Source organism: Taudactylus pleione, unplaced genomic scaffold (assembly GCF_031769625.1).
Source record: "Taudactylus pleione unplaced genomic scaffold, aTauple2 ptg001627l, whole genome shotgun sequence".
NCBI lineage: Eukaryota > Metazoa > Chordata > Amphibia > Anura > Myobatrachidae > Taudactylus > Taudactylus pleione.
In genome coordinates this window covers 319,903-345,448 of record NW_028286024.1, presented here as the reverse complement: position 1 = coordinate 345,448, position 25,546 = coordinate 319,903, and the positions used below count along the sequence as shown (strand labels likewise).

Genomic DNA, 25,546 nt, shown 5'->3' with positions numbered 1-25,546 from the left:
GGCCCAGTGCGCATGCGCATGATGGAGCCGGCTCGGGTGTACGCATGCGCAAAACCCGGATAGCGACGGGCAAGCCGTCGCTCAGGACCTCGTACCAAAGGGGGCGTGCTTTCGATGTTGAGTGACAGCATGCCCCCTTTGGTGGGCGGGCCGGGGACCTGACTTCCCAGACGGAGACGTTCCCATGGGAATGCCTACCGTCTGGGGCTGGCCCCACTGACATCACAAGTGATGGTAGAGCCGAAAGCACTCTAGGGCTTGCGGCAACGAGACCCTACCGCAGGGTCTCGTCGCAAGCCCGATGGTCGTGATGGTCTTGACCACCGCGACCATCTTCCAGGCCGCTCGCTATAGCTGTGGGTGGTCACCCACAGCTATGCGAGCGGGCAGGAGGCCTCTCTGAAAATCAAGAGGGACAGCCCTGATTCAGAGCGAGCGCTCTGTCAGAGCATCCGGCTCTGAATCAGGCCCACAGGTCTGTTCTGATTTTTTATTATTACACTTGAAATACTCAGATTTTCCCTGATCCTAGCAGTCGGTGGTTTAATGACTAAAATGACAACAAGGGGTGATAGAGGCTCCCCTCTCTGGTGCCATTATCAGTGGTGCCTCCTACCTTAAAAGTTGAGGGGGGGGCTGCAATATCAATTGTAGTGTTATAAATACATTTATTGTTCATATAATCATAGGGCTCGTGTTCTAAGATTATCTTCCTGACTAATGCAATAGGCACCCGGCAGCAGCTGAACCTGAACAGTATAAAAGGCCTCATTTCATACTTGCCGACATTAACGATTGGGAGATGGGAGGTGTTGGGGGAGGGGGCCGGATGGGTCACGTCATCAAACCCCGCCCTGCTCCCATCACGGTAATTTGCTGCGGACGCCGCATATATAACTAAGGGGCGGGAAGAAATTACGCATCTCTCTTAGATCGCGTCATTAGGCCACGCCCCCTACTCGCGGACCCGCCGATCTGCAAGAAAATTCTCTCCAATTTGTCCACTTCACTAGGAAGTGGGAAGAATGCGGGAGAAGTACCTACCTTTCCGCGGGTGAGAGGGGTTCCCTGAAAATCGGGAGCCTTCCGTGAATTCCAAGAGGGTAGGCATGTATGCTTCATTTACAATAAATTATCATTAAGCCTCTTATAAGGGCAGATTTCTTAACAATATTTTTGCTAAAACGGGTATTTATTACAGCGCAGTTGGAGTAGTTTTGATGAAAAATGACCCCAATCCCTTCAATTCACATATCTTAGTAAATACATCGCATTTCTCATACTGGTAATGGGAAATGTCATCTGCCCAGATTTACTGTCCCTCACCTACAAAGCACTCAATCTCTCCTACGTCCCTGTTCCTTCAGCCCCCTTCACTCTGCCTCAACTCCGCTCTCTGCTGCTCCGTCCTACGCTTCTCCCCAGTTTACCATCCAACGCTTCACCTCTGCTCTTTGCATGTAAGCTCTCACAGGCAGGGCCCTTCCTCCTCATATTGCTACCTAGCACTATGCTTTCTTACAGCGCCTGTGCCATTTAGCTCCTTCAGTGTCTCTGACTGCTCACCCCTCACATCCTGAGTGCTAAACTGCTTTCTCCTGCCCCTGACTCACCTATACTTGCCATCAAGATACAGAGACTCGCCCTACACTTGCCTTGTGCATGTATTGGCTAGTTCATCTTTTTTTTATGACTCTGGGGCCTATTCATCAACACTAAAATAACGTTTTTAAGGACATTTTCCTTAAATAACGTTATTTTGGTATTCATGAACAGACTTAGCACAGGAGATATCACAGATATCTCCTTGCTAAGTTCCCCTGCGTTCATTTCCAAACTCCCCATACATTAGTACATTAGTATGGGAATGTGGAAATTGTGGTATTCATCAAATTCCGAAAACTATGAATTTTCGGAATTTAATGCAGTTACTATTCGCCACTGTGAGGTGGCGAATAGCAGAATCGACTTACCTGTATCCGCGTGTGCAGGTCCCCCGACGAGTCCCTCCGGCGCTCAGCTCCGTCCTCAGGCTCCGGAGGCTGGTCGGACATGTGGTTTCCCAGCAGAGCACAAGAAAGTTTAGAAAAAAAAAAAAGTTAATATTTTTTTCTAATCTGTCACGTGGTCTGCTGGGAAACCACATGACAGACCAGCAGGACGGAGCCGGAGGCTGCTGCGCGGACAGGTAAGTTGGGGGGGGGGGGGGGAGGCGAGCAGAGGGGGGAGGGGGTGGGGTGGGTCGGGGGGGGTACGAAACTTACCGCATCTGTAGGCAGTGCTGCACATGCGCTGGTGTTACAGATGTAACAGCGCATGCGCAGCACTGTTTCCAGATGCGATAAGGTAGTGTAGGCAGGAAAAGTATCTATTTCCCGAAAAGCTGTCATCGCTAAAATGACAGCTTTTCGGAATAGATACTTATGGAGAGGTGGAATGATGAATTCCACCTATAATTAGCTAGAACTCCATGCGAGTTCTAAAGATAATTATCTCCATCAAATTTTTAGGTTTAATGAATAGGCCCCTCTGTATTGCTCCACAGATATGTCAACTTGTATCTGATATCGGCCCCGTACTTGGGAATTAGGCTTTCCCTACAGTAGGCCCAAGTTGCCAGGCTCCATTGTCTCATTACTGGGCAAAAGCCCTGTGGCTCACATTGTTAAAGGTTTCCATGAGGAAGCTGTGCAGCCCCCATGGAGATTAGGCACGGTCCACTACCCTGCAATGTTTGTTTGCACAGAGCAGTAGGCACTAGGTCTACTACACTTATTATCCATCGGCCTAATAAGGGTGAGTATTGGGCAGCTTTCAATCTATGATGCCATAAAGGCAATCCAGGTTTCCGGGGATGTACTTACCCCACTGCTATACTGTTAAAAGAGGTTCCTGATAAAGGCAGCTCAACTGATGTAGAATTATTGTCTCAATATGGCTTTATCTAATTTAGGGCCTCATTCACAGATGCGCGCTGTTACGATTTTCGTTGAGTGATTATGGGTGAACTGTGCAAGCATCGAAATGTGCATGTGCCAAACCCCCTCTGCAAATCCCGCGCGGATACCTTCAAGGATCGCGGTGTGATTCACAGGAAGGCTCCGTTTGGGGGGGGAGGAAATGAGGGAGAGATCAGCAAAACGCATGCGGGGCGTTGCCGTATTGGGGGCGTTGCCGTAGCAGGTGTCTTTGATTCCCTACATATATAAGATGGCTCCAGTATCTTAGTCCAATGATACGTGACCATTGGGTTACTCACATGGGCGATTACTGGAGGACCTGAGTATGGGTTGCGAATGTGTACAGCGTTGTGGTGCTGTTTGCGATGGCTCCGGGGGGCGTCTCAGTACTGTTAGAGGAGGAGGCTATTTTACAAACAACCTCACCTCCGCAGCAATACCAAATTGCAGCTGCGATTGCAACACCGTACATCTCAGAATCAGGCCTTTAGTGATAGGTAATTTGATACACTTCAGGGGCCACTTTGGGCGCACTCTAACCTAGCAAGCCGCATATTACTCTTAATCTCAGTGATCAGTTAAATCAATACAGGTCATCACCATGATTACCAAGGGATAGATTAACACTAGCGTCTAACGATGAAAAGTGGAGGTGTTGCCCGTAGCAACCAATCCAATTGTAGCTATAATGTCTCTATTGCATTCTAGAAAATTATAAACAGAACCTGATTGGTTGCTATGGGGCAACACGTCCACTTTCATTGTTAGTAGCTTTAATTAACAGGATGACACAGCAGGAAGGAGCGAGAGAGATGCGAATGACTTTACTGCTTCTAAATGCTGCAGTTGCATATGCCGGCCGCAATGCCAAAAACCGCAAGAGAAGGCGGCATTTGGAATTACGTGCGAATCAGGCATCGAGTATCTACAGACACAAAGGGGAGGACACAGCTCAGCTAAATGAAGACTTTCCCCATGAGCCTAAAGCCAGCCATGACTGGGGACCCCGGGGGTGCAGCGTGTGGTATTATATGATGAGATCAGAGCATGTTATTATAAGGAAAGTCTTATTTAGCTTCTGCACAATACACAACATATTAGAGACGATACACAAATGCAAACATTTACATATCCCCGCTGATTATAGCAACTGCGTTGCGTGCGTATATGCAGAATAGCGATCCTTAGTGAATCAGACCCAATATCCACAGTTTGATTAGTGAAAGTTCTACGTATCTGCAACTTGTCACATAACAATAACTTAAAACAACGTGTCCTGCAAACTCTGCGTTACATTCCTGCGCTGCTAACGGCTCTGCAGCTGGAATGCAACATGGCGCCTCGGCAGTTAGGAGGTGACGAAGACGTACCCATGCGTCTGGGGTTCCTTTCTGACTTGTTTGTAGTTGTATTTTGCTTTATATAGATTGTAGAGTATTTATGATGTCACCCACAGCTGGGAATCCTACTCAGCTTCGATCACCGGGTGCATTATGGGACCAAATCCAGTTTGGGGGAATTAAATCCCCATCATTGTAGCCGCTTCCCTCTGCACAGGCTCAGCACAGGAATCCCCCCAGTGCCGTGGTACAGTCATGAGGTTGTGAATAAAAGTGCGTTTAGTAATCAGTCTCTATTATTTCTCACTCTGTACAGTGTCTGGTGGTCGGGTCTCAGAGTCCTCCTGATACTGGTCTCCAGACCCTGGAGGTGCGTCCTGGACATTAATGGTCCCGTATTCGATGTTCTGCATCTGCAATAAATGCTTCTCATTCAGGACATCTACCTCTCCCGTTTCTGTGACATTTTCACCACCATCCTCATCCTCATCATCACTGTCCTGTAAGAAAAGTCTGTTTAGAGCAGGTTTATCAATCTTGTGGCTTTCCAATTGTTGGAGAACTACAACTCCCAGCATGCATTCACAGTTACAGTCTGTAAGCCAGAGGTGCAGTCGGTGGAGCGTGGCTAATTGTTGAAGAACTAAAAGTCCAAGAATAGAAGGGTTCCACAACATGTGCATGGTCAAGCTCCCACTGGGGGACATTGAGGCACTATGGGGTCTATTTACTAAGCAGTATTAGGAGACAGAGTGAAAAGTGATAAGAAAGGGATAATGTACCAGCCAATCAGCTCCCAGCTGTCATCTCACAGGCTGTGTTTGAAAAATGACAGTTGGGAGCTGATTGGCTGGCACCTTATCACTTTCTTATCACTTTTCACTCTGTCTCCTAACACTGCTTAGTAACTAGACCCCTATATGTTACATATGAACATGGGGTTATAAAACATGCTGGACAATAGGGAGTTGTAGAATGGTCACCTGTCAGAACATATATCCCTTTTGATACAATTTCATAGTTGTGTGTTTCCTTTTTGGTTATCACAATAAGCCCCACTGCTTGCAGCGGCACAGGAATGCCTATTCAGGAAGTGATATTACATTAGTTTATCCTCAGTACAATAGAACTGTTCTTTATATCTGTTACTTAAATGTCATCCCAGGTAAAGGTGTACAGAAATGAAAGTACATAAAGGTGGTCACACATGTCCCTGTCGAGCCATGTGACATGATAGTCAATCAACAGGCTCTTAATTTGATTTGGCGACCAGTGGCGGCCTGTTACTGTGGGTGAAATCTGGGTCCACACTCAGGGCAAACGCAGCAGCAGCAGGGCCGTAACTAGGGTGGTACGATATGTGCCACCGCACAGGGCACCGCAGGGCAGGGGGGGCTGCTCTGGCCTGTCAATTTTACATTTTCTGTTTATAATCATTCTCACCTGTAGCTGGGGACACAGAAGGGGGGCTGGCTGGGGACAAAGAAGGGGGGATAGTTTGCTGGGGACCCAAAGGGGGGGCTGGCTGGAACTGGAGAGACACTGCATGGCTGGCTGGGGACACAGAAGGGGTGTTGGCTGGGTAGACACAGAAGGTAGCTGGCTGGAACTGGAGAGACACTGCATGGCTGGGGACACAGAAGGGGTGTTGGCTGGGGAGACACAGAAGGGGTGTTGGCTGGGGAGACACAGTAGGGGGCTGGCTGGGGACACAGAAGGGGTGTTGGCTGGGGAGACACAGAAGGTAGCTGGCTAGAACTGGAGAGACACTGCATGGCTGGGGACACAGAAGGGGTGTTGGCTGGGGAGACACAGAAGGGAGCTGGCTGGGGACACAGAAGGGGTGTTGGCTGGGGAGACACAGAAGGTAGCTAGCTGGAACTGGAGAGACACTGTGTGGCTGGGGACACAGAAGGGGGCTGGCTGGGGACACAGAAGGGGTGTTGGCTGGGGAGACACAGAAGGTAGCTGGCTGGAACTGGAGAGACACTGCGTGGCTGGAGTTGCAGAAACACGGGTGGTGGCTGCCTATGTTATCAGTCCCGGGCCCCACAATTTCTGTTGGCAGCCCTGCAAATGAACATCAGCATTGGGTGCAGTTCTGAGTGAGGCCCACAGGCTGATCGCTGTGATCTCATGACCAATTGTGATCTTATGATCTTATCGATGTCAATAGGGTTAGGATCTGCCATCACATCGCACTGTGTGTGCCAGTGGCGTAACAGCCCACGCAGACCCTGCGGTGGCTTGGGGGCGATTAAGGGTGGGAGGCGCAGGGCCCATTGCTACACCATATGATTCATATGTCAGCCAGTGCGCTCCGGGGATTTACGTTCGCCTGTGGAACACAACCCATAAGCTGTCCTAAGCAGTGTCCCCCTCCCTCAGCCTCCATTGCCTGCCTACCACCTATGTAACGAGTCGCGATGTATCTGGAGCTGCTCCCTGGAGGTCCGCTGAACCACGCAAGCAAGGAACAGAGGGGGAGGAGACTCAGGAGAGGGGTAGGAGCTGGCGTGCTGCGGTGTGGATAGGAGGAGCAGGAAACGACAGGTGCAGCTTTCCGGGCACACTGTCTGTTCTGTGTGAGGCTGCTGCTGCAGTCAGCGCTGTTCATGGATGGAGAGACAGCGCTGTTCATGGATGGAGAGCTAGCGGTTGGGACCTGGGAGCAGCAGAGATGAGGTTAGCATACTGTGACCTTCCCATCGAGTCCTTCCACTCCAATGCTTTCCTCTGCTTCCCACCAACACAACCATTCTGCCCCCTGTCTTCCATTGCTACTCCCATCCTGCCCTCCACTGCTACTCCTATTCTGTCCCCTGCCTCCCACTGCTACTCCCATCCTACCCCCTGCCTCCCACTGCTACTCCCATCCTGCCCCCTGCCTCCCACTGCTACTCCCATCCTGCCCCCTGCCTCCCACTGCTACTCCCATCCTGCCCCCTGCCTCCCACTGCTACTCCCATGCTGCCTCCCACTGCTACTCCCATCCTGTCCCCTGCCTCCCACTGCTACTCCCATCCTGCCCCCTACCTCCCACTGCTACTCCCATCCTGCCCTCTTCTCTACACTACTACTAATCTCATCCTCACCCTTTCCCTGCCCTACTACTTCCACCAGAAGCATCATAATGTATGGGGCTCTTGCAAAGTATTTCAATGTACTTAGATCTTAACCATAATAAATATGTCATCTTTATACATTCTTTTTCTTTTTCTTTTTTTTTGGGGGGGGGGGGCGCCAGACATTTTTTGGCAGGGGGGAGCTAAATTTATTGTTACGCCACTGGTGTGTGCGATCAGCTTTAGCTCCCCATAAAACAGACGGTTGCAGAAGTAATTAGCATTTTACCTCTTCTTGTGCCCTGTTGTATTCATCGATGGCGTACTGATATTTGGGGACGTTCAGACCAAACAGCTTCGCCAGCTGCCCTCCGAGAAACTCACAAGCTGGAAAAGAGAGGAAACGAGACAGGTTGTTACTACGTTCTCCCCGATACAGAGACCGTCTCTTTAATACTCTTAGGTACAAGCAATGCTGGAACGATTATCAACTAGAATTACCCCTCATTAGACCCAGGCATCAGATTATTTTTTACTAAATTATTATTATTAGCTAAAAATTGACAAAATATCCCAGATTTTCTTTGTCCTCTTCACTTACTGAAAAACGCTGTGGTGGCAAATCGGAGGATCCAAAACTGCACATAAGTCCTCCAGCTCATCTGGGTCTATCAATAAACAGCAGAAGGGAAGCATCACTGTCTACAATAGGAATTTCCCCAGATTTCTTTACATTCTCCAAATGTTACCAGTTATCCCAGATAAGAGAGACCTTAGGACCTCATTCAGAGTCGGTCGAAGCGGCCGCACGGTCGTACGGGCAAAGGGGCCATATATTCAAATGATTCCCTCGCAAGTTGCGTCCCTAAGTTCGGATCGGTAGCTGGCCGACTACGGGGAGGAAGCGGCCGGAATTAAAAAAAATACGCCCCCTTCTCGTACGCATTGACCGTCATCTCCGGGCATATAAGGAATAAATCGAGACCATCGGGAACCATCGGAACTGGTTGACCATACCCTCTCTTAAGCTCTACGATCATGTCAGTGTAAAAACCTCACATGTCACATTTGCCATGACGCTACTTTGTTAATTATGCACTCCCATAAACCATATGCACTCCCATAAAACGCCGTTCGCATAATTAGGTACGCCTGCGTTCGGATCTCCACTCCCCCGTTATCAAGCACCTTCCCCTGTTACCACCCACAAACGCCTCCATCTGTCACTCAAACTACCGACCTGGCTGTGTTCAAGGAGAGAGAAATTTCTGATCGTAGCGGCTAGTTTGCGCACGCGCATTGCGAACTTTACGCATGCGCAGTATAGCGAACATCGGTGGCGTACGACCGTGCGGCCGCTTCGACCGACTCTGAATGAGGTCCTTAGACTTTTTAATCAGGCTCTACAAAAATTCATATGGGCAGGAAAACGCCCCAGTATTTCACTGTTTAAGTTGCAACAACAGACCCATTTAGGAGGGGTAAAGCTACCATGTCTCAGACAATATGCCTTGGCCGCTAATTATCGAATAGCAATGGACTGGATTGGAGGTCATAACATTTATACCACATACTCTATGGAGCAGGCATTTACTCCTCACCATAATTTAGTGTCCCTATTACACACCCATCCTCTTAGTTTACCTCCCGCAGCTAAAGAAAACATGTTAATAAATAGGACGTGCATAGCATGGCGAGTTATTAGATCACAATCCCACTTATCCAAACTGTCCTCACTATTTTTGCCATTATTAACCCATCTTTTTCACCTGGCAATTCAGCCCAATTCCAACGCTGGCATACCAGTGGCATTCGATATATTTATCAATTTTTACATGACCAAACACTCCAACCTCTCACTCGCTCTCAGCTACAGGAGAAATTCCCTCCATTATTATTCCTTTATTTCCTTATTTGCAGGCAATGAGTTATATTCAGACCGTGTTGCGTGGATTTTTGGCAGCTGATTTAAACTGGTGTCTGGATGGTGCGCTACGTCACAAACGGGAGGGGTCTTTTTCTACTTCTTTTATACATACTTGCCTACTCTCCCGGGACTGTCGGGAGCCTCCCGAAAATCGGGTGCCGCTCCCGACACCCCGCAAGACTAGGTAAGTCCCCCGGAATAGATGCCGGTTCCCCGCTAACCCCCGCGCCAGCCGCAAAAGTGGGCGGTGCGGGGGTGTGATGACGCAATTCAGCGCGAATCGCGTCATCGTAGCCCCGCCCCCTGCCTTATAATGCCAGTAATATTGGCATTACAAAGCGGGGGGCGGGGCCACTATGACGCGATCGCGTCGGCACGCCCCCGCTCCGCCTCTTTGACCCGCCCCCATCCTCCCTGCTGGACGGACCTGCCAGCTCCCTCCCGGATTCCCCTGCCGAGATGTCGGCAAGTATGCTTTTATATATTCCTGTTCCCGACCTCTTATTAATTTAGAGTCAAGTACTGCAGGACTTGCAAAATGGAAGGAGGTCTTCCCGCAAATCTCCATAGAGGCTATTGCTCTTTCATGTCCAGAAGCGTATCTACCCATTGGCCAAGATGGCACTCGCCAGAGGCGCCAGCCAAAAAGGGGGCGCCATCCTGCAGTTCTACCAGCAGCCAATGGGTGGACTACCCCGCTAGTCTCCCGGGCCCTAAGTGTAGGGCAGACCGCAGTGAGAGCGGTCTGCCCTATGCAGTTTACAAACACACAGCCGCCAGCAGCGGCTGTCTGTTATAGCAGCCAGCCAATGAGAGTCAGACAGACTCTCATTGGCTGCTGCGTCCACGGAGGGAGCCGGCTGGAGCTCAATCATGAACTCCGCCTTCCGGCTTCTCCCGCAGCGAGTGATGGGAGAGACATCAAAATATCTCTCCCATCCCATAGTGCAGAGCGAGAACGGGCCCGAAGGAATTGACAGCGGCGGTCGTCGGCAGGAGCGGGGATCAGGTAAGTTTCTTTTTATTTTTATTCTGGCACAGCACAGTGGCTACTAGGGGGCACTGTATAGGGGGTGGCCGCTACTGGGGGCACGTTATGGGGAGGGATGGATACTGCTGGGGGCACTGTAGTGTGGGGACCGCTACTGGGGGCACATTATGGGGGGGATGGACGCTACTGGGGGCACTGTATTGTGGGGCCGCTACTGGGGGCACTGTATAGGGGGGACTACTACTGCGGGCAATGCATAAGGGGGATTACTACTGGGGGCACTATATAGGAGGACTACTACTGGGGCAATTCATAGGGGGGATTACTACTGGGGGCACTGTATAGGGGGACGACTACTGGGAGCACTGTATAGGTGGACTACTACTGGGGACACTGTATAGGGGGACTACTACTGGGGGCACTGTATAGGGGGACTACTACTGGGGGCACTGCATAGGGAAGACTACTACTGGGGGGCACTTCCTGAAATTATGGGGGAAGCGGGGCGCCAGTCCATTACCTTGCCAGGGACGCTCGAATCCCTAGATACACCCCTGTTCATGTCTTAAAATGAAATAAACAATTGAGATCAGGGATTTATAATGAAATTAATCTCAAAATCTTACACAGAGCATATTACACCCCCAAATTGAAATACATTATTGGTGATGCACCTAACGCCAACTGTTATAAATGTTCAGCACCTGACACCGATATTGTGCATTGCCTGTGGGATTGTCCGTGTACAGGTTTTCTGGGGTGAATTTGATAGCTATATTAAAGAGGTTCTAAAAATTGCTTTTGTGATCTCTAAAGATTGGGTTTTCTGGAATATAACCACAAACACACAATCACAGGGCTTGACAAAAGGAAATAAACTACTTCTGACCAAGGGCCTGATTCAGACCCACTCGCAAGCGGCTGTCCGCTCGCAAGTGGGTCGATGTTGTGCTCTGCGCATGCGCACGACGGCGGGAGCTCCGTCGTGCGCATGCACCAGACGCGACGAGCGAAGGACTTTCCTTCGCTTGTTGTGTCTGATCAAAGGGGTGGGCGTGCCGGGGGCGTGCCTCCCTGACGGGGGCGTTCCTAAGGGAACGCCTACCGTCAGAAGCCGGCCCACTGACATCACTAGTGATGTCAGTGGGAGTGATTTTGGCTCTGATAGAGCCAAAATCACTCCGGGGCTTGCGGTTGAAAACCTCAACCGCAGGCTCCGGCTCGCAGTTTCGATGGTCGCGATGGTCAAGACCATCGCGGCCATCAAACTGCACGCTCGTATAGGCTGTGGGTGGTGACCCACAGCTATACGAGCGTCCAGGAGGACGCTCCATAATTATGGAGGGCGGCCCTCATTCAGAGCGTGCGCTCTGCTCAGAGCGTACGGCTCTGAATGAGGGCCCAAGTTGACAGCAGCTGAAAAAAAGACCATCCTCTCACAATGGATTGAACCTAACCCACCAACTCTTATATTATTACATCCTAGAATTATATTTTAACAAACATTATGTATTAGTATCATTTGACTAGAAAGCCATAAAAAAAAAAAAAAAAAAAAAAACTTGGGGCCCTGGATATAATGAAAAGTTTTTGGTCTCCATGGTAAAACTCAAAAACCTTATCCACGTAACTAAATAAATAAATTCTTATCAACCATACAGATGTCTCCTGCTACATCTTAGCTCCATACACCATGTAGCGCGCCATGCTATTCGCACCCTGCCCGTGACGCTGCTTGGCGTTCATGCTGTAGTAAATTGCAACGTAATGTACTGAGGAGCTGGAAAGGCCGGGGAGTGTAATACAACTTTCTGTCCACCAGATGTCGCTTTTCCTAAACTGCACTGCACATGTGTCAAATAGCCAATGAAGCTTCTGTAGTGCCGCCTGCTGATTGGCTGACGGAACCTGTCTTTCGATAGACTAAATAGTAGCACTGAACTGCATTCTGTCATGAATCCAGAGCTGCAGTTGACTGTGTAATAAAGGATTACATTACTTGTTGTATGAGTCCTGTATTTTATAAGAATACATATCTGCGTTGGTGTGAAGACGCACACGCAGCATTTCATAAATACAGAGCAATTCATTTTCAATACTCTTAAAGTACTCTGCTCAACTTTATGTATTTCCCCGCACTTTCCTTATCCCTTCATCTCCATGTAGTGATGGATTCAGAATAATTTACCGCCGCATGGCCGGCGGTTCAAATCCCGACAGCAGCATCCCGGCAGCAGTGAAAATCCCGATCGTCGAAAGGTAAGTATTCACTAACCTATTCTCCCCCCTAACCCTCCCTTAGGGGTGCCTAACACTAACCTCCCCCCCAAGTGCCTAACCCTAATCCCCCCTCTAAATGCCTAAACCTAACCCCCGTTCCGTGCCGCCTAAACCTAAGTCCCCCTGGGAAGTGCCTAACCCTAACCTCCCCCCGGGGGTGCCTAACGCTAAGTCCCCCCCGGGAACTTTAAACCTAAAAAACGCGGCTGTCCGCGCCCGGCTTAGCTTTGATTGGTAAGCCGGGTGTCGGGCTCCCGGCGTAGGGAAAATGACAGGCGTCAGGATTGCGACACGCCTGTCATTTAACCCTTGCCGGGTTTAGACGGTCGGGAAGCCGACGGTCGGGATTCCATCCATCGGTTTCCCGACTGCTTCCCGTTGTGACACCCAGCTGCATTTTACTCCAAACAGATACCATACACTGCCAGTCATGTTACACAGCAATTATACAACTGCCAGCCATATATTGCACAAAGACTTCACATAGGAAACCTGGCCTCTGGGGACACCTATATGGTCAAAAGCTTCCTGGGGACAGTCCCTGAGAAACTGTAACATCTGGTAAGTTTAGGAAAGGTTATAGTTGTGCCACCGATTTCTGCTGGCTGTGCCGCCATCCAACTAGTGCACGAGGCACAAGGGGGTGTCACAGTTTTTGAATTCCAAACGTCTCCTTTGGCTCCCACCGGCAGAGGAATGGACTGATGATGGTGAGAAAGGTGCAGGATATCATTATGCGGTTCTCTAACTTAAGGGTAGAAGGGTTGTTACTGACACTTTGGTACCTGGAGATACACCTGGAAATTACGGACACGTATGTTCTTTAAACTTGCTCCTTCTTACAGTATATCCCTGTACACAGATCTGTAACTGAGAGTTGTTACCGTGTCTACATTACGGAAATCAATCTTCTGTTCCTCCTCTTCCTCTTCCTCCTCGCTGCTCATCTCCTCCATCGTTTCTCCACTGGCAAAGTGGATTATCCTTCGGGGAGGCTTATTCGGCTCTGCGTCTCCCAGTTCCATCTCTTCCTGTCGGGATAACAATGTATATTGATAAAGAACCATGGTATATAAAGGAAGCATCAGTCCATTTCAACACGGTCTGACTTTGATGTGGGATCAAAGGTTACATCATTTAACGGATAATTCCTTTTTCAAACAAATGTATTAAATAGATTAAGTGCAAACACAAGACGGTTCCAGAGACATCTAGTTTAGTACAGATCTGGCTACGCAGCCTTTAGGCAGACTAGCCGAATCCCTCCCCCCGCTGCAGACTCCATTATGTGTTACATTCTCTGCAGGCGCTAGCTCTGCTCATGATTCACCTAATACACCCAAACTACAGGCAAATTGGTGATGTCACAGGCGGGAGGCAGATAGTGATTACTAATGCTGCTAGATGCATGTTTGCATGGGATGATGAGAGTTGTAGTTTGCAGACACAATCTGTGCAATCACTGCGGGCTGCGTAACCCCACTAAAGCTGCATTAAAAAAAAATATACATATATTATATATATATATATATATATATATATATATATATATATATATATATATATATATATATATATATATATATATATACAAAAGCTGAAAAAAAGGCTTCTGGGCCTACCAACAGGTATTTCTGGGGTCACCAAAATAAAACAAAACCACAAATAAACTCATTTATTGGGCAAATATTTCCTCTATAACAGATATTTTTTAAATATAATTGACCATTTCAAACACTGTTAACATCTTAAATACAAGTTACTTCACATAACATATCTATCTCCTCAGAAGTGGAGCTAGGTGAGGGGTGGAGGATGAGGACAGACTTTTCCCCCCATAGCACGTGATGTTGTCAGATTTTGGGGCATGTGCGTCTATTTTGCAGTCAGCATGAGACTTCTGTGTGAAGGCGCCCAACGCAGGCACGCCCCTCTCTAAGCGCCAGTGTAATACCATGCTGGGGTATTTCTCACCGTTTACTTCGCTGCTCCTTTTCCACGTCACAGCAGAGAGGCAGGTGGTCTCCAATCCCACCACAGTAAAGTGACACAATAAATAAACGTATGTTCTCTTTGAACTCTTTGAGAACCAGGAACCACTTATACAAGGGTAAAACACTTAAAATTATGTAAATTATGCACAGTAATACACCTTTTACACCAAACAAATAACCCGGGTTATTGCCAGGTCGATCCGGGTTGAGGCTCTGTGTGAACGGCTCCCAAAAAAATAACCTGGGTCGATTTACCGGGCAATCTTACTCGGGTTGAGAGCAGGGTTGAAAACGGGTTGTTCCCGGGTCATGAGGCAGTGTGAACGGGTGCTACCCTGATTATTTGACCCGGCTAGCTCTGAAAGATGCTGATTGGAGCTTCTGGGGCACTGGCGGATGATGTAAATTGTCAGTGCCCTGCAGAGAGATGCACATGAAGCCATCGCTTGCCTGCCTAACCTCCTGCACCACAGCAGCCTGACCAGCACCCACAAAGCAGGCAGGCACACAGCCTGCCACAGCCAGAACAGCAGCCTGTAGCATTGCTGTAATCAGTCCCCACTCCTCTCTTTTGTTGCCTTTGTGACGTTCTTTGTCAGACCTTAAAACAGACCATTTTTAATGACTTCTATAGAGAATAGCAGGGATTACCCGGGTTCAGTGTAAACGGGGCAAACCCGGGAATAACCCGGGTCGAGTTGCAGTGTAAACGTGGTCTGAAGCCGAGTTCGACCCGGGATTGACCAGTGTTCAAATTCCAGGGTCGGACCCGAGATTTTGGTATAAAAGGGGTATTACAGTTTCATAAATGTTATACAAGAATCAGAGCAATATGCCTTTTCCAATCCTGCTACATATTACATAAAGACATTGTAACATTTCAATTACCTTTGTTATTACACTTTTTTCAGTAGAATTCAGTTTGCAACTATCTATTCCTGTGTGTAACAATAAATATACATAACTCAGGACCTCATTCAGAGTCTCTCGCTAGATGCGAACGCTCGCCCCCAGCATATGCAAATTTGTCAAAGTGACGCCACGGGAAGCGATCACTCACCAAGGCATAAGCATGCCCACCATGTCTTAGTGAGCGGCCAGCGTACGCCCCATCGCACAGGCAGAGCCACCCACCAGCACACATCATCTCCAGGAAGTGTATTAAAACATTGGCACATCGAGGACAATCGGAAGCGATCGCACCGCTTGTAGTTGCCTTACCCTAACGCAAGCACTGCGAGGACTTCAGTGTAAAAAATAGCCATGTGACGTGTACTATGATGCTGCATGTTAATTATGCACACCTCTAAAATGGCGTTGAAACACTTAGACACACCTGTGTTTTTAGTGTCCTGCCCCTGTTACCACCCACAAACGGCCTATCCTGTCACTCATTACTCTGGGCTGTCTTTGTTGAGTGAGCGGCCTGCGATCGCACAGAGTAGTTTGCGCACGCGTAGAACGAAGCGTGTGCATGCAAACCATCGGGCTACTTGCGAGCGCACAGCGCTAGCGAGAAACTCTGAATGAGGTCCTCAGTCCACTACACTACTATTATTCTTAAGAACCTTAGGCCCTGATTCCGAGCCGCTCACAAAAAGCAAGCGCTCGCTCTGAATCAGGGCAGCCGCTTCTTTTTTATAAACCAGCCTCCTGGCCGCTCGCTAAGCTGTGGGTGACCACCCAGAGCTTTTGCGAGTGGCCAGGTGATGGTCGTAACCATCCGGCTTGCGACGAGACCCTTGTGGTAGGGTCTCGTCTGCCGCAAGCCCCAGCGAGCTTCCTGCTCTAATAGAGCAGGAAGCTCACTTCTGACATCACGAGTGATGTCAGTAGGGCCGCCCTCAAATGGCAGGTGTTCCTTCAGGAACGCCTCCGTATTTCAAGCCGCCCCCCCCCCCCCGACCCACGGACAAAATGGGGCGAGCTGTCGATCGACATCGACAGCCGCCCCGTTTGTAGCGAGCTCCGGAGCAAGTCAATTTCTCACTCCACCGGTGCTCGCACACGTACAACGCATGTGCGCAGTCCCCCACCATCGACCCACTTACGAGCGCACAGCGCTTGCGAGCGAGTCTGCATGAGGCCCTTAGTCTGGACCAGATTAGTTCCCCTTGTAGAGTTTACACTTGTTGGCCAATATGCTTTCCTTGGTGCACATACGATTCAAAGCTCCTTATCTCTGCCGCAATAAGGCAACTGTGACTCGATGCTAGGTGACAATACACAGTGCTCATACAGTTACTCTCTGTAACACAGTGCTCATACAGTTACTCTCTGTAACTCTGTAACACAGCGCTCATACAGTTACTCTCTGTAACTCTGTAACACAGCGCTCATACAGTTACTCTCTGTAACACAGCGCTCATACAGTTACTCTCTGTAACGCTGTAACACAGCGCTCATACAGTTACTCTCTGTAACTCTGCAACACAGCGCTCATACAGTTACTCTCTGTAACTCTGTAACACAGCGCTCATACAGTTACTCTCAGTAACACAGCGCTCATACAGTTACTCTCTGTAACTCTGTAACACAGCGCTCATACAGTTACTCTCTGTAACTCTGTAACACAGCGCTCATACAGTTACTCTCTGTAACTCTGCAACACAGCGCTCATACAGTTACTCTCTGTAACTCTGTAACACAGCGCTCATACAGTTACTCTCTGTAACTCTGCAACACAGCGCTCATACAGTTACTCTCTGTAACTCTAACACAGCGCTCATACAGTTACTCTCTGTAACTCTGCAACACAGCGCTCATACAGTTACTCTCTGTAACTCTGTAACACAGCGCTCATACAGTTACTCTCTGTAACTCAGCGCTCATACAGTTACTCTCTGTAACACAGCGCTCATACAGTTACTCTCTGTAACACAGCGCTCATACAGTTACTCTCTGTAACTCTGTAACACAGCGCTCATACAGTTACTCTCTGTAACTCTGTAACACAGCGCTCATACAGTTACTCTCTGTAACTCTGTAACACAGCGCTCATACAGTTACTCTCTGTAACACAGCGCTCATACAGTTACTCTCTGTAACTCTGTAATACAGCGCTCATACAGTTACTCTCTGTAACTCTGTAACACAGCGCTCATACAGTTACTCTCTGTAACACAGCGCTCATACAGTTACTCTCTGTAACTCTGTAACACAGCGCTCATACAGTTACTCTCTGTAACTCTGTAACACAGCGCTCATACAGTTACTCTCTGTAACTCTGTAACACAGCGCTCATACAGTTACTCTCTGTAACTCTGTAACACAGCGCTCATACAGTTACTCTCTGTAACACAGCGCTCATACAGTTACTTTCTGTAACTCTGTAACACAGCGCTCATACAGTTACTCTCTGTAACTCTGTAACACAGCGCTCATACAGTTACTCTCTGTAACTCTGTAACACAGCGCTCATACAATTACTCTCTGTAACTCTGTAACACAGCGCTCATACAGTTACTCTCTGTAACTCTGTAACACAGCGCTCATACAGTTACTCTCTGTAACTCTGTAACACAGCGCTCATACAGTTACTCTCTGTAACTCTGTAACACAGCGCTCATACAGTTACTCTCTCTAACTCTGTAACACAGCGCTCATACAGTTACTCTCTGTAACTCTGTAACACAGCGCTCATACAGTTACTCTCTGTAACACAGCGCTCATACAGTTACTCTCTGTAACACAGCGCTCATACAGTTACTCTCTGTAACACAGCGCTCATACAGTTACTCTCTGTAACTCTGTAACACAGCGCTCATACAGTTACTCTCTGTAACTCTGTAACACAGCGCTCATACAGTTACTCTCTGTAACACAGCGCTCATACAGTTACTCTCTGTAACACAGCGCTCATACAGTTACTCTCTGTAACTCTGTAACACAGCGCTCATACAGTTACTCTCTGTAACTCTGTAACACAGTGCTCATACAGTTACTCTCTGTAACTCCTGTCCTTTAAGTTCTCTGCAACTATGCAGTGCTAGATGTCCCCACTGTAGATAGTGCTGTTACACTGTGTGTACGTATGTATATATATGTATGGAGATGAGGAGTGTTTACCTAGCTGCTTCCCTGGGCTCCTTTACATTACTCACTCACTGTGAGGGGACCAGTCTGCGCAGTGCTGGGGATTCCTGGCTATGGACAATACTGATAACGCATGTACATATAGGAGGAGGTTTTATCGGGATGTAGTTATGAGACTGGCGGCCTCCAATCCCGACGCTGGAATCCCGACAAGGGACTTAAGATAGGCGTAAAAATACTGACGCCTATCTTAAACCCGGTGCCGGAATCCAGGAGGCCGCATTTCCGAACGAAGGTAAACTGGGGTGCCCTTAGTGTTAGCCACTGGGGGTGGGGGTTAGGTTTAGGCAAGTTAGCGGGGTTAGCGTTAGGTTTTGGGGTCAGAGCTTAGGGTTAGGCACCCCCAGGGGGGAGGGTTAGGGTTAGGCACGAAGGGGGGAAACTTAGGTTTATGTACTAAACGAAGGGAGGGTTAGGGTGCGGGGTAAGCAGAGTTAGGTTACAAGAAGGGAGGGTTAGGGGGAGAAGGGGGGAGGGTAAGTATACTTACCCAACCCCTGTGGGATACCATCGGGATGCTGCTGTTGGTATCATGACAGCCGGCATTACATACCCATTCCATTTTATCCAACTCCCTTTTCTGCAGTCTATGCTGGGATAGGAGTCAGCACATCCCTGCACAGTGCTCCCAGGGGGTCACCTGAGTCGCCAGGTAATTAGCGGCACCTCCCTTGTTTCTCCTCTCAGCTGAGATCACACTGTGACCACCCTCTGACAGGGGCACTGGGAGACACAGATCCTCCACTTCAGGTGCCTCGCCAGCAAAACGCCATCCTCAGTGCCTCCTAATAGCAGCCCTCTGCTCTCCTGGTCAGTTACCTCAGCTCTGCCCTGACCAACTGCCCCAAGTCTGACCACCTGACGCTGCCCATGTCACCTGCTGCTGACCTCTTCAGCAGCTGCAGAGGCTCCTGGAAATTGTGTGCTGCCTGTGTAATGGCACCCACATGTGCTGTAGCGTGCTGTACAGTGTCAGACATAATACCTTGCATAGCGGGGTATTACACAAGGAGGCATATGCGATATATAACAATGAGAATCTACATAAGAAAAGATGCGTACTCAGTTTTGCATTGTATAAAAAATGCAATCTGCAGCAAGTTTAAAAAAAAATATTTATATATATATATATATATATATATATACATATATATAATATATATATCTATATATAAATATATAGCATTTATAACCAATTGTGCATCAGCCCCAGCATCATTATTAAATGATCTCCCCCCCCAGGCTATGCAAATATTGTATACATCTGGGAGACGAATAAAGGTGACTTACCAACATTGTGTCCCCGTCGGACATGTCTACTCGCTGGTGCTTTTGACATGAAAAACAAGAAATACAAGATGTCAGTGACTCGAGTAATGAGTAACAAGGTGACTGGCGCTTCCTCCTGAGGGTGGGGCAGGAGAGTGACACTAGGAACACAGAATGGGATCTGCTTGCTGCGTTACTGTACTGGGGTTATTGTGCATGTCTGCAAACACGCCAGTGCCGATAGGCAGAGCGCATTTGTGCCCCCACCATACGACAAGAGATGACTGACCCTCCGAGGGGTGTACCATACCGTCTTTTCCTTTACATTTTCCCTTTTATTCGCAGCGCAGATGCAGCAAAACACCGCTCGCAGTGTACCAGAGACGCGGGGCTGCTACTTTAACCGCACAGGAATGAGCTTTAAACACGTACAAAGTCGCAGGTGAAGCACATGAGAAAAAGTGGCGCCCGCTACATTGTAGCGCTTTGTATGCAGACTCAAATCACGCACAGATAAACGCACATCACAATGATCAGTACCAGCCAGCCATGTGGTTTTGTCCAGTAGTTTAGTTTATGTAAATAAGACGCACATTTTTAGAGAGAAAGACGCTTGTCGCGGCTGAATCGCCCAGAGGGGCTATTAATTGCCGCGACGCCAGCAACAGTCTGTGAGGACACATCTGTAGTTTATATCTAGAGTTAAAAGGCCGACCCAGCAACTCCGAATATGGGCACCAAGTTGACCCAAGCATTAGTCCCTATATTGGTGTTTCTCTGGTACCCAGTGGGAACAAAGAACTGGTCTTAGGTGACAACAATCTCACCAGCCTGTGTGCAGGACTTCCATGTCATGTTTGGAGTTTTGAGATCCGAGTCAGGACCTCTGGACTGGGCTGACGAGTCGTAGCGGAATAGTGGTGGTTGTATCAGGCGTCTACACATGGGTGTAACCCATGCGACAAATGCCTGGTACCGTCAGAGAGGTCAGTGACACCTGGAAGGCTCCCAGTCTGTCCCAGTGACCAAATGAGCCAAATGTAACACTTTACCCTTACTACAGGGATAAGGGGCCGGAACCAGTGTCTGAGAACTCAGGGAACAGAGAAACGAGTAATACAGGTCATCGGTACCCCGTCTGGGATCTGCTAGCAGATGCTGCAACCTGATTGCCAGAGCTGGGTGACTGGAGCCTAGACCCTCAAAGAGCAATCTAGATCCAGAACACGATCCCCAACAACAGGAGTGAACGCTGGAGCAGAAACTCGGCACAATCCCTAACACTCAGGGGCGGGATGAGGCAACATGATAATTGCACCCAGCCCCGGAAAGCGATGCCCTTCAGATGTGGCGGGTAACACCGACTTCTGATGGCGTTACCCTATAGAAGCCTGTGGGCCAAGCGGATCTCTCCCAGCACCCTGCGCCGCCCGGGTGATGGTCGCCCCCCCCCCCCCCGCATGCATCCAGAAATTGGGGCGTGGCCTAATTACCATAGTCCATGCCCCCTAAATGAAGTTATTTGGGGGCGTGCCCGCATGGCACGCCTCCCATGTAACGTCAGGCTGGGGGTGAGCCCTCTCCCTGCACTGAATGGATGCTGCGTGCATTCGTGCAGCATCCATTCAGACTCTGGGATCCGGCACCGCCGCACAGCTGTGGGGGTATGAGTACCCAACCTCCCGACCAGACCACCCGCGGGCTTCTTTGGCCCATGGTTGGAGCAGCGGGACAGTGCTATCCTTCTGAAATCAGGATGTTGGGGAGGGGTGCGCCCTCTATGGGGTGGTGCCCCTGTTCGATCGCACTGGTCGAACACCCCAAGAGCCGGCCCTAAGTCGTGGTCACTGTAGCATACATCCTAACTGTCCCGCATTCAGCCAGTCTCGTTTTTCTGGGACTGTCCCGCTGTACCCTCCCTTCGTGCCACAGTGTCCCGCAGTGTGTGTGGGGGGTGTTGGGGGGAGCACACAGCGTTGCTCTGTATATCAGAGTAGCAGGAGAATAGCTGTCGTGCGCATCACCCAACCACACAGCGCAGCAGGAGGGGCAACCGGTCATCACCCCAACTCCATTCCTAACTATAAACTATGCAATAATGCTCATTCACAAAGACGCTGCAGGGTTCTGCGAAAACTGCAGAGCAGAAGCAAAGACACCGCCAAACTGCCTGTTCCCCTGCGAGGCTCATTCTGCAGCAATTTTGCCCATCTCCAGAAGTTATCGCTGCTCTTTGCGTTACACAAACTATCCTGACTTACTGTACACTCAGTCTGCCCCATGCTGGCGCTGCACCTGCAGTGCTCTGCCTGAGAGGCTCTGCCTCATCATTATGTCATACGCTTTAGGCAGTGGCAGAGCCAAGGTGATTAATAAAACAGCTGATTCGTTGCACTAATGACAGTGAGAGGATTGTGTATCCCTCCATTCCTGTGTGTCGCCTCACCTGCACCTGCACAGCCTGCTCCTCCCTGTAATGCTCCCAGACGCAGAGAGGAAGTGAGGGGAGAGGGATGAGTGGGAGGGAATGGGACAGGATAATGCTGACATTCCAGCACTGCTCTCACCGCAGATGTTATCGGAGCACCAGTACAGACGTACTGTGAATGGGGATAATAATAATAACAGCCTAATGCAGGAGATTTGGGGCTCTATTTACTAAGCAGTGTTAGGAGACAGAGTGAAAAGTGATAAGAAAGTGATAAGGTGCCAGCCAATCAGCTCCCAACTGTCATTTTTCAAACACAGCCTGTGAGATGACAGTTAGGAGTGGATGGGCTGGCACCTTATCACTTTTCACTCTGTCTCCTAAAACTGCTTAGTAAATAGACCCCTTAATTATTATCAATGGGGACAGTGATCTGACTCTGGGCCTGATTCAGAGCCAGACGCTATTTGCGGGGCCGGCTATTTAAAATGAGCGCTCGCTCATTGAGGTTTGTTGACGCCTCTATGTCTGAGCGAGCGAACGAAAAATGCGCTCGCTATTTTGTAAAGACGCCCCTTTGCCGTTCGCATCACACGTCATCTCCGGTATTTATTAGATTAATCGGGTACATCGAAAGGCATCTGAACTGCTCACAGTGCTTGTGGTAGGTTTATCCTACCGCTATCACTGCGAGCAGTTCAGGCTAAAAGACAACCAAGTGACGTGGTCGATGACGCGCCTTTACTAATTATGCACTCCCATTAAACGCCCTTATTGCGTTCGGATCTCCACTCCCCCGTTTTCAAGCACCTTCCCCTGTTACCACCCACAAACGGTACATTCTGTCAATCAAATTTGCAGCCCCTCGCTGGTTTGCGAGTGCAAGATTTCCGACCGCAATTACTGGTTTGCGCATGCGCAGGAGTGCGAACATCGCTCATAGCGAACGAGCGGCCACTTACGAGCGGCTCTGAATCAGGCCCTCTATCCCCTCTTAGCACAGCACCCCTCTGCCCTCCCCGCCAGCTCCAGCAAACTTACCAGCTGGGGATATTGGTATTTTTGCACTGTGGCGTCGCATGTGGCGCACTCCCCAGTGTGGCGTTCTACTCAGCCGCATATCTTGTCTAAAGGCAGAGCCGGCCCTGCTAGCCTTATCCCTGCAAATCTCCTGAGAATCACGTCACCTCGTCCTGCCCATTTCACTAGGAAGAGAGAGGTACACAGGAGGGCACCGTAATCTTCTGAGGGTCTGTGGGGCTGCCCCAAAACTTGGGAGTCTCCTAGAGATCCCAGGAGACCGGGCAATTATGGACTGTACTATAATGTACCTATAAACCTTCACTATAGTTCACAGAGCGTTAACGCTTCTGAATGCTGCAGGCAGCGCCAAAAGTGACGCTGGTCAGAAAGTGTGCGTGTGTGTCAGTGTCCATTCGCCAGGGGACACACAGATACCGGGTAATTCTAAGGGGTAAATTTACTCAGATGGGAGTTCTAGTAAGAAGTGATGTTGCCCATAGCAACCAATCAGATTCCAGGTATTATCTTCTAGACGGTGCTAGATAAATGAGAAGTAGACTCTGATTGGTTGCTATGGGCAACATCACTTTTTAAATAGAACTCCCATCTTAGTAAATTTCCCCTAAGTGTCTACAGCTCATGCATCATCCTTGCGGCACAATTTCATCTACGTTTTTTGACCTTCCACGTAAAACACCTGAGTTCAGCGCTACGTCCAGCCTGACACCGTGACATAGTATTTCCTGATATACCGGCTTGGAGCGAGCCACGTGTTCAGAGCACCGGTTCTCTACCTCAACCCTCCAATACAGCACAACAGGTCATGTTTCAGGGATTTCTGTCTGTGGAAGCAGGTGAAATCAATACAGCAAAATATATTAACTCACCTGTGCCAGATTAAGGAAATCCACAAAACATGGCCTGTTGGTGGTACATGGGGATTTATAACATAACAGAACAACATACAGGAGAGGAGGTCTGAGGGCAGAGAAATAACATACCTGTTGTTTATGGTCTTCTGTCACTGGCCTGTAATAATGTGGAGGGCTGATGTGGAATTAGCATTATTCTGTATATAGGATGTATCCAGTTCTATGTCGCTGACTGCTGGGTCTGCCCGGACACCACGTCTCTCTCGCTGACTGGGATACTGGTCTGATTCCAGCACTCTATTTAGTTTTGGGGCAGATCTCCTGCACATGCTCTGTTATTACACGATCTCAGTCCTGGCACTAGGACAAAGGAGTCACCCATTTAGCCGGGACTGTGTGCAGAGCTTAGCGATATAACTCACTTAGGGCCTCATCAAGGGGCGAAGGCAGCGACAGAGGGCAGCCGTGCACCTGGGGAACTTTAGTGAGAGGAGAGAAGGAATCAGGTGCAAATGCAGATCTTTGTTATTATTGACTGGCTGCTACTTGCATGTATACAAATGTATAGAATGAGACCTGCGCTTGTAGCGTTCAGCAGCTCAATAAATTAATTAAACCTATTATAGTTTCAAACTATAAAAAAAAGACTTTTTCCCTGCTCTGCTGCTCCGCGCCTCTGGCAGGCCCAGGTCTCCGGAGATTGCGGCGAGGTATGTATAACTATTTATGGGGGTAGTGTGCGCGGTGTGGGTTCCTGCCCCATCAGTGGCAAACACAGGATTTCTAGAGGGGGGTTCCCAAATGCTTGATTTTAGAGCAAATGTGGCCAGTCCATGAAGAGGGTAGAATTAGCACATATCCAGCTTTAATATGTGTCATACATAGTGTATTGTGTGTCATACATCCAGCATATACAGGACCAGCGATCACAGTAACCCATTATATGTGTCATACATAGTGTATTGTGTGTCATAATTCCAGCATATACAGGACCAGCGATCACAGTAACCCATTATATGTGTCATACATAGTGTATTGTGTGTCATACATCCAGCATATACAGGACCAGCGATCACAGTAACCCATTATATGTGTCATACATAGTGTATTGTGTGTCATAATTCCAGCATATACAGGACCAGTGATCACAGTAACCCATTATATGTGTCATACATAGTGTATTGTGTGTCATACATCCAGCATATACAGGACCAGCGATCACAGTAACCCATTATATGTGTCATACATAGTGTATTGTGTGTCATAATTCCAGCATATACAGGACCAGCGATCACAGTAACC

General features: G+C 48.8%; 1 protein-coding gene across 3 annotated transcripts; it reads right to left on the bottom strand.

The window, feature by feature from the left end:
- Positions 1-4,099: 4,099 nt before the first annotated feature.
- FAM177B (family with sequence similarity 177 member B) lies at positions 4,100-24,656 on the bottom strand. 3 transcript variants are annotated; one of them, XM_088464273.1, is made up of 6 exons: positions 24,374-24,656; positions 19,943-19,981; positions 13,448-13,594; positions 7,967-8,033; positions 7,655-7,752; positions 4,100-4,800 (listed from the first exon to the last, which is right to left on the bottom strand). In XM_088464273.1, exons 2-6 carry the CDS (start codon positions 19,964-19,966, stop codon positions 4,597-4,599), a joined length of 540 nt encoding a protein of 179 aa, XP_088320399.1. In that variant the 5' UTR covers positions 19,967-19,981; positions 24,374-24,656; the 3' UTR covers positions 4,100-4,596. The 3 variants fall into 3 exon arrangements, with proteins under 3 accessions (XP_088320399.1, XP_088320400.1, XP_088320398.1); XM_088464274.1 differs by lacking the exon at positions 24,374-24,656 and adding an exon at positions 24,167-24,209; XM_088464272.1 differs by lacking the exon at positions 24,374-24,656 and adding an exon at positions 24,070-24,199.
- Positions 24,657-25,546: the final 890 nt, after the last annotated feature.

What these genes read in the sequence shown, in the direction of transcription:
- FAM177B (XM_088464273.1), bottom strand. Translation starts at nt 19,966, where the DNA reads ATGTCCGACGGGGACACAATGTTG. An exon ending in CCGACGGGGACACAATGTTG is followed by an intron (nt 13,595 to 19,942) that starts GTAAGTCACCTT and finishes TTATCCCGACAG; the next exon opens with GAAGAGATGGAACTGGGAGA. An exon ending in ACAACAGGGCACAAGAAGAG is followed by an intron (nt 4,801 to 7,654) that starts GTAAAATGCTAA and finishes CTTTTCTTACAG; the next exon opens with GACAGTGATGATGAGGATGA.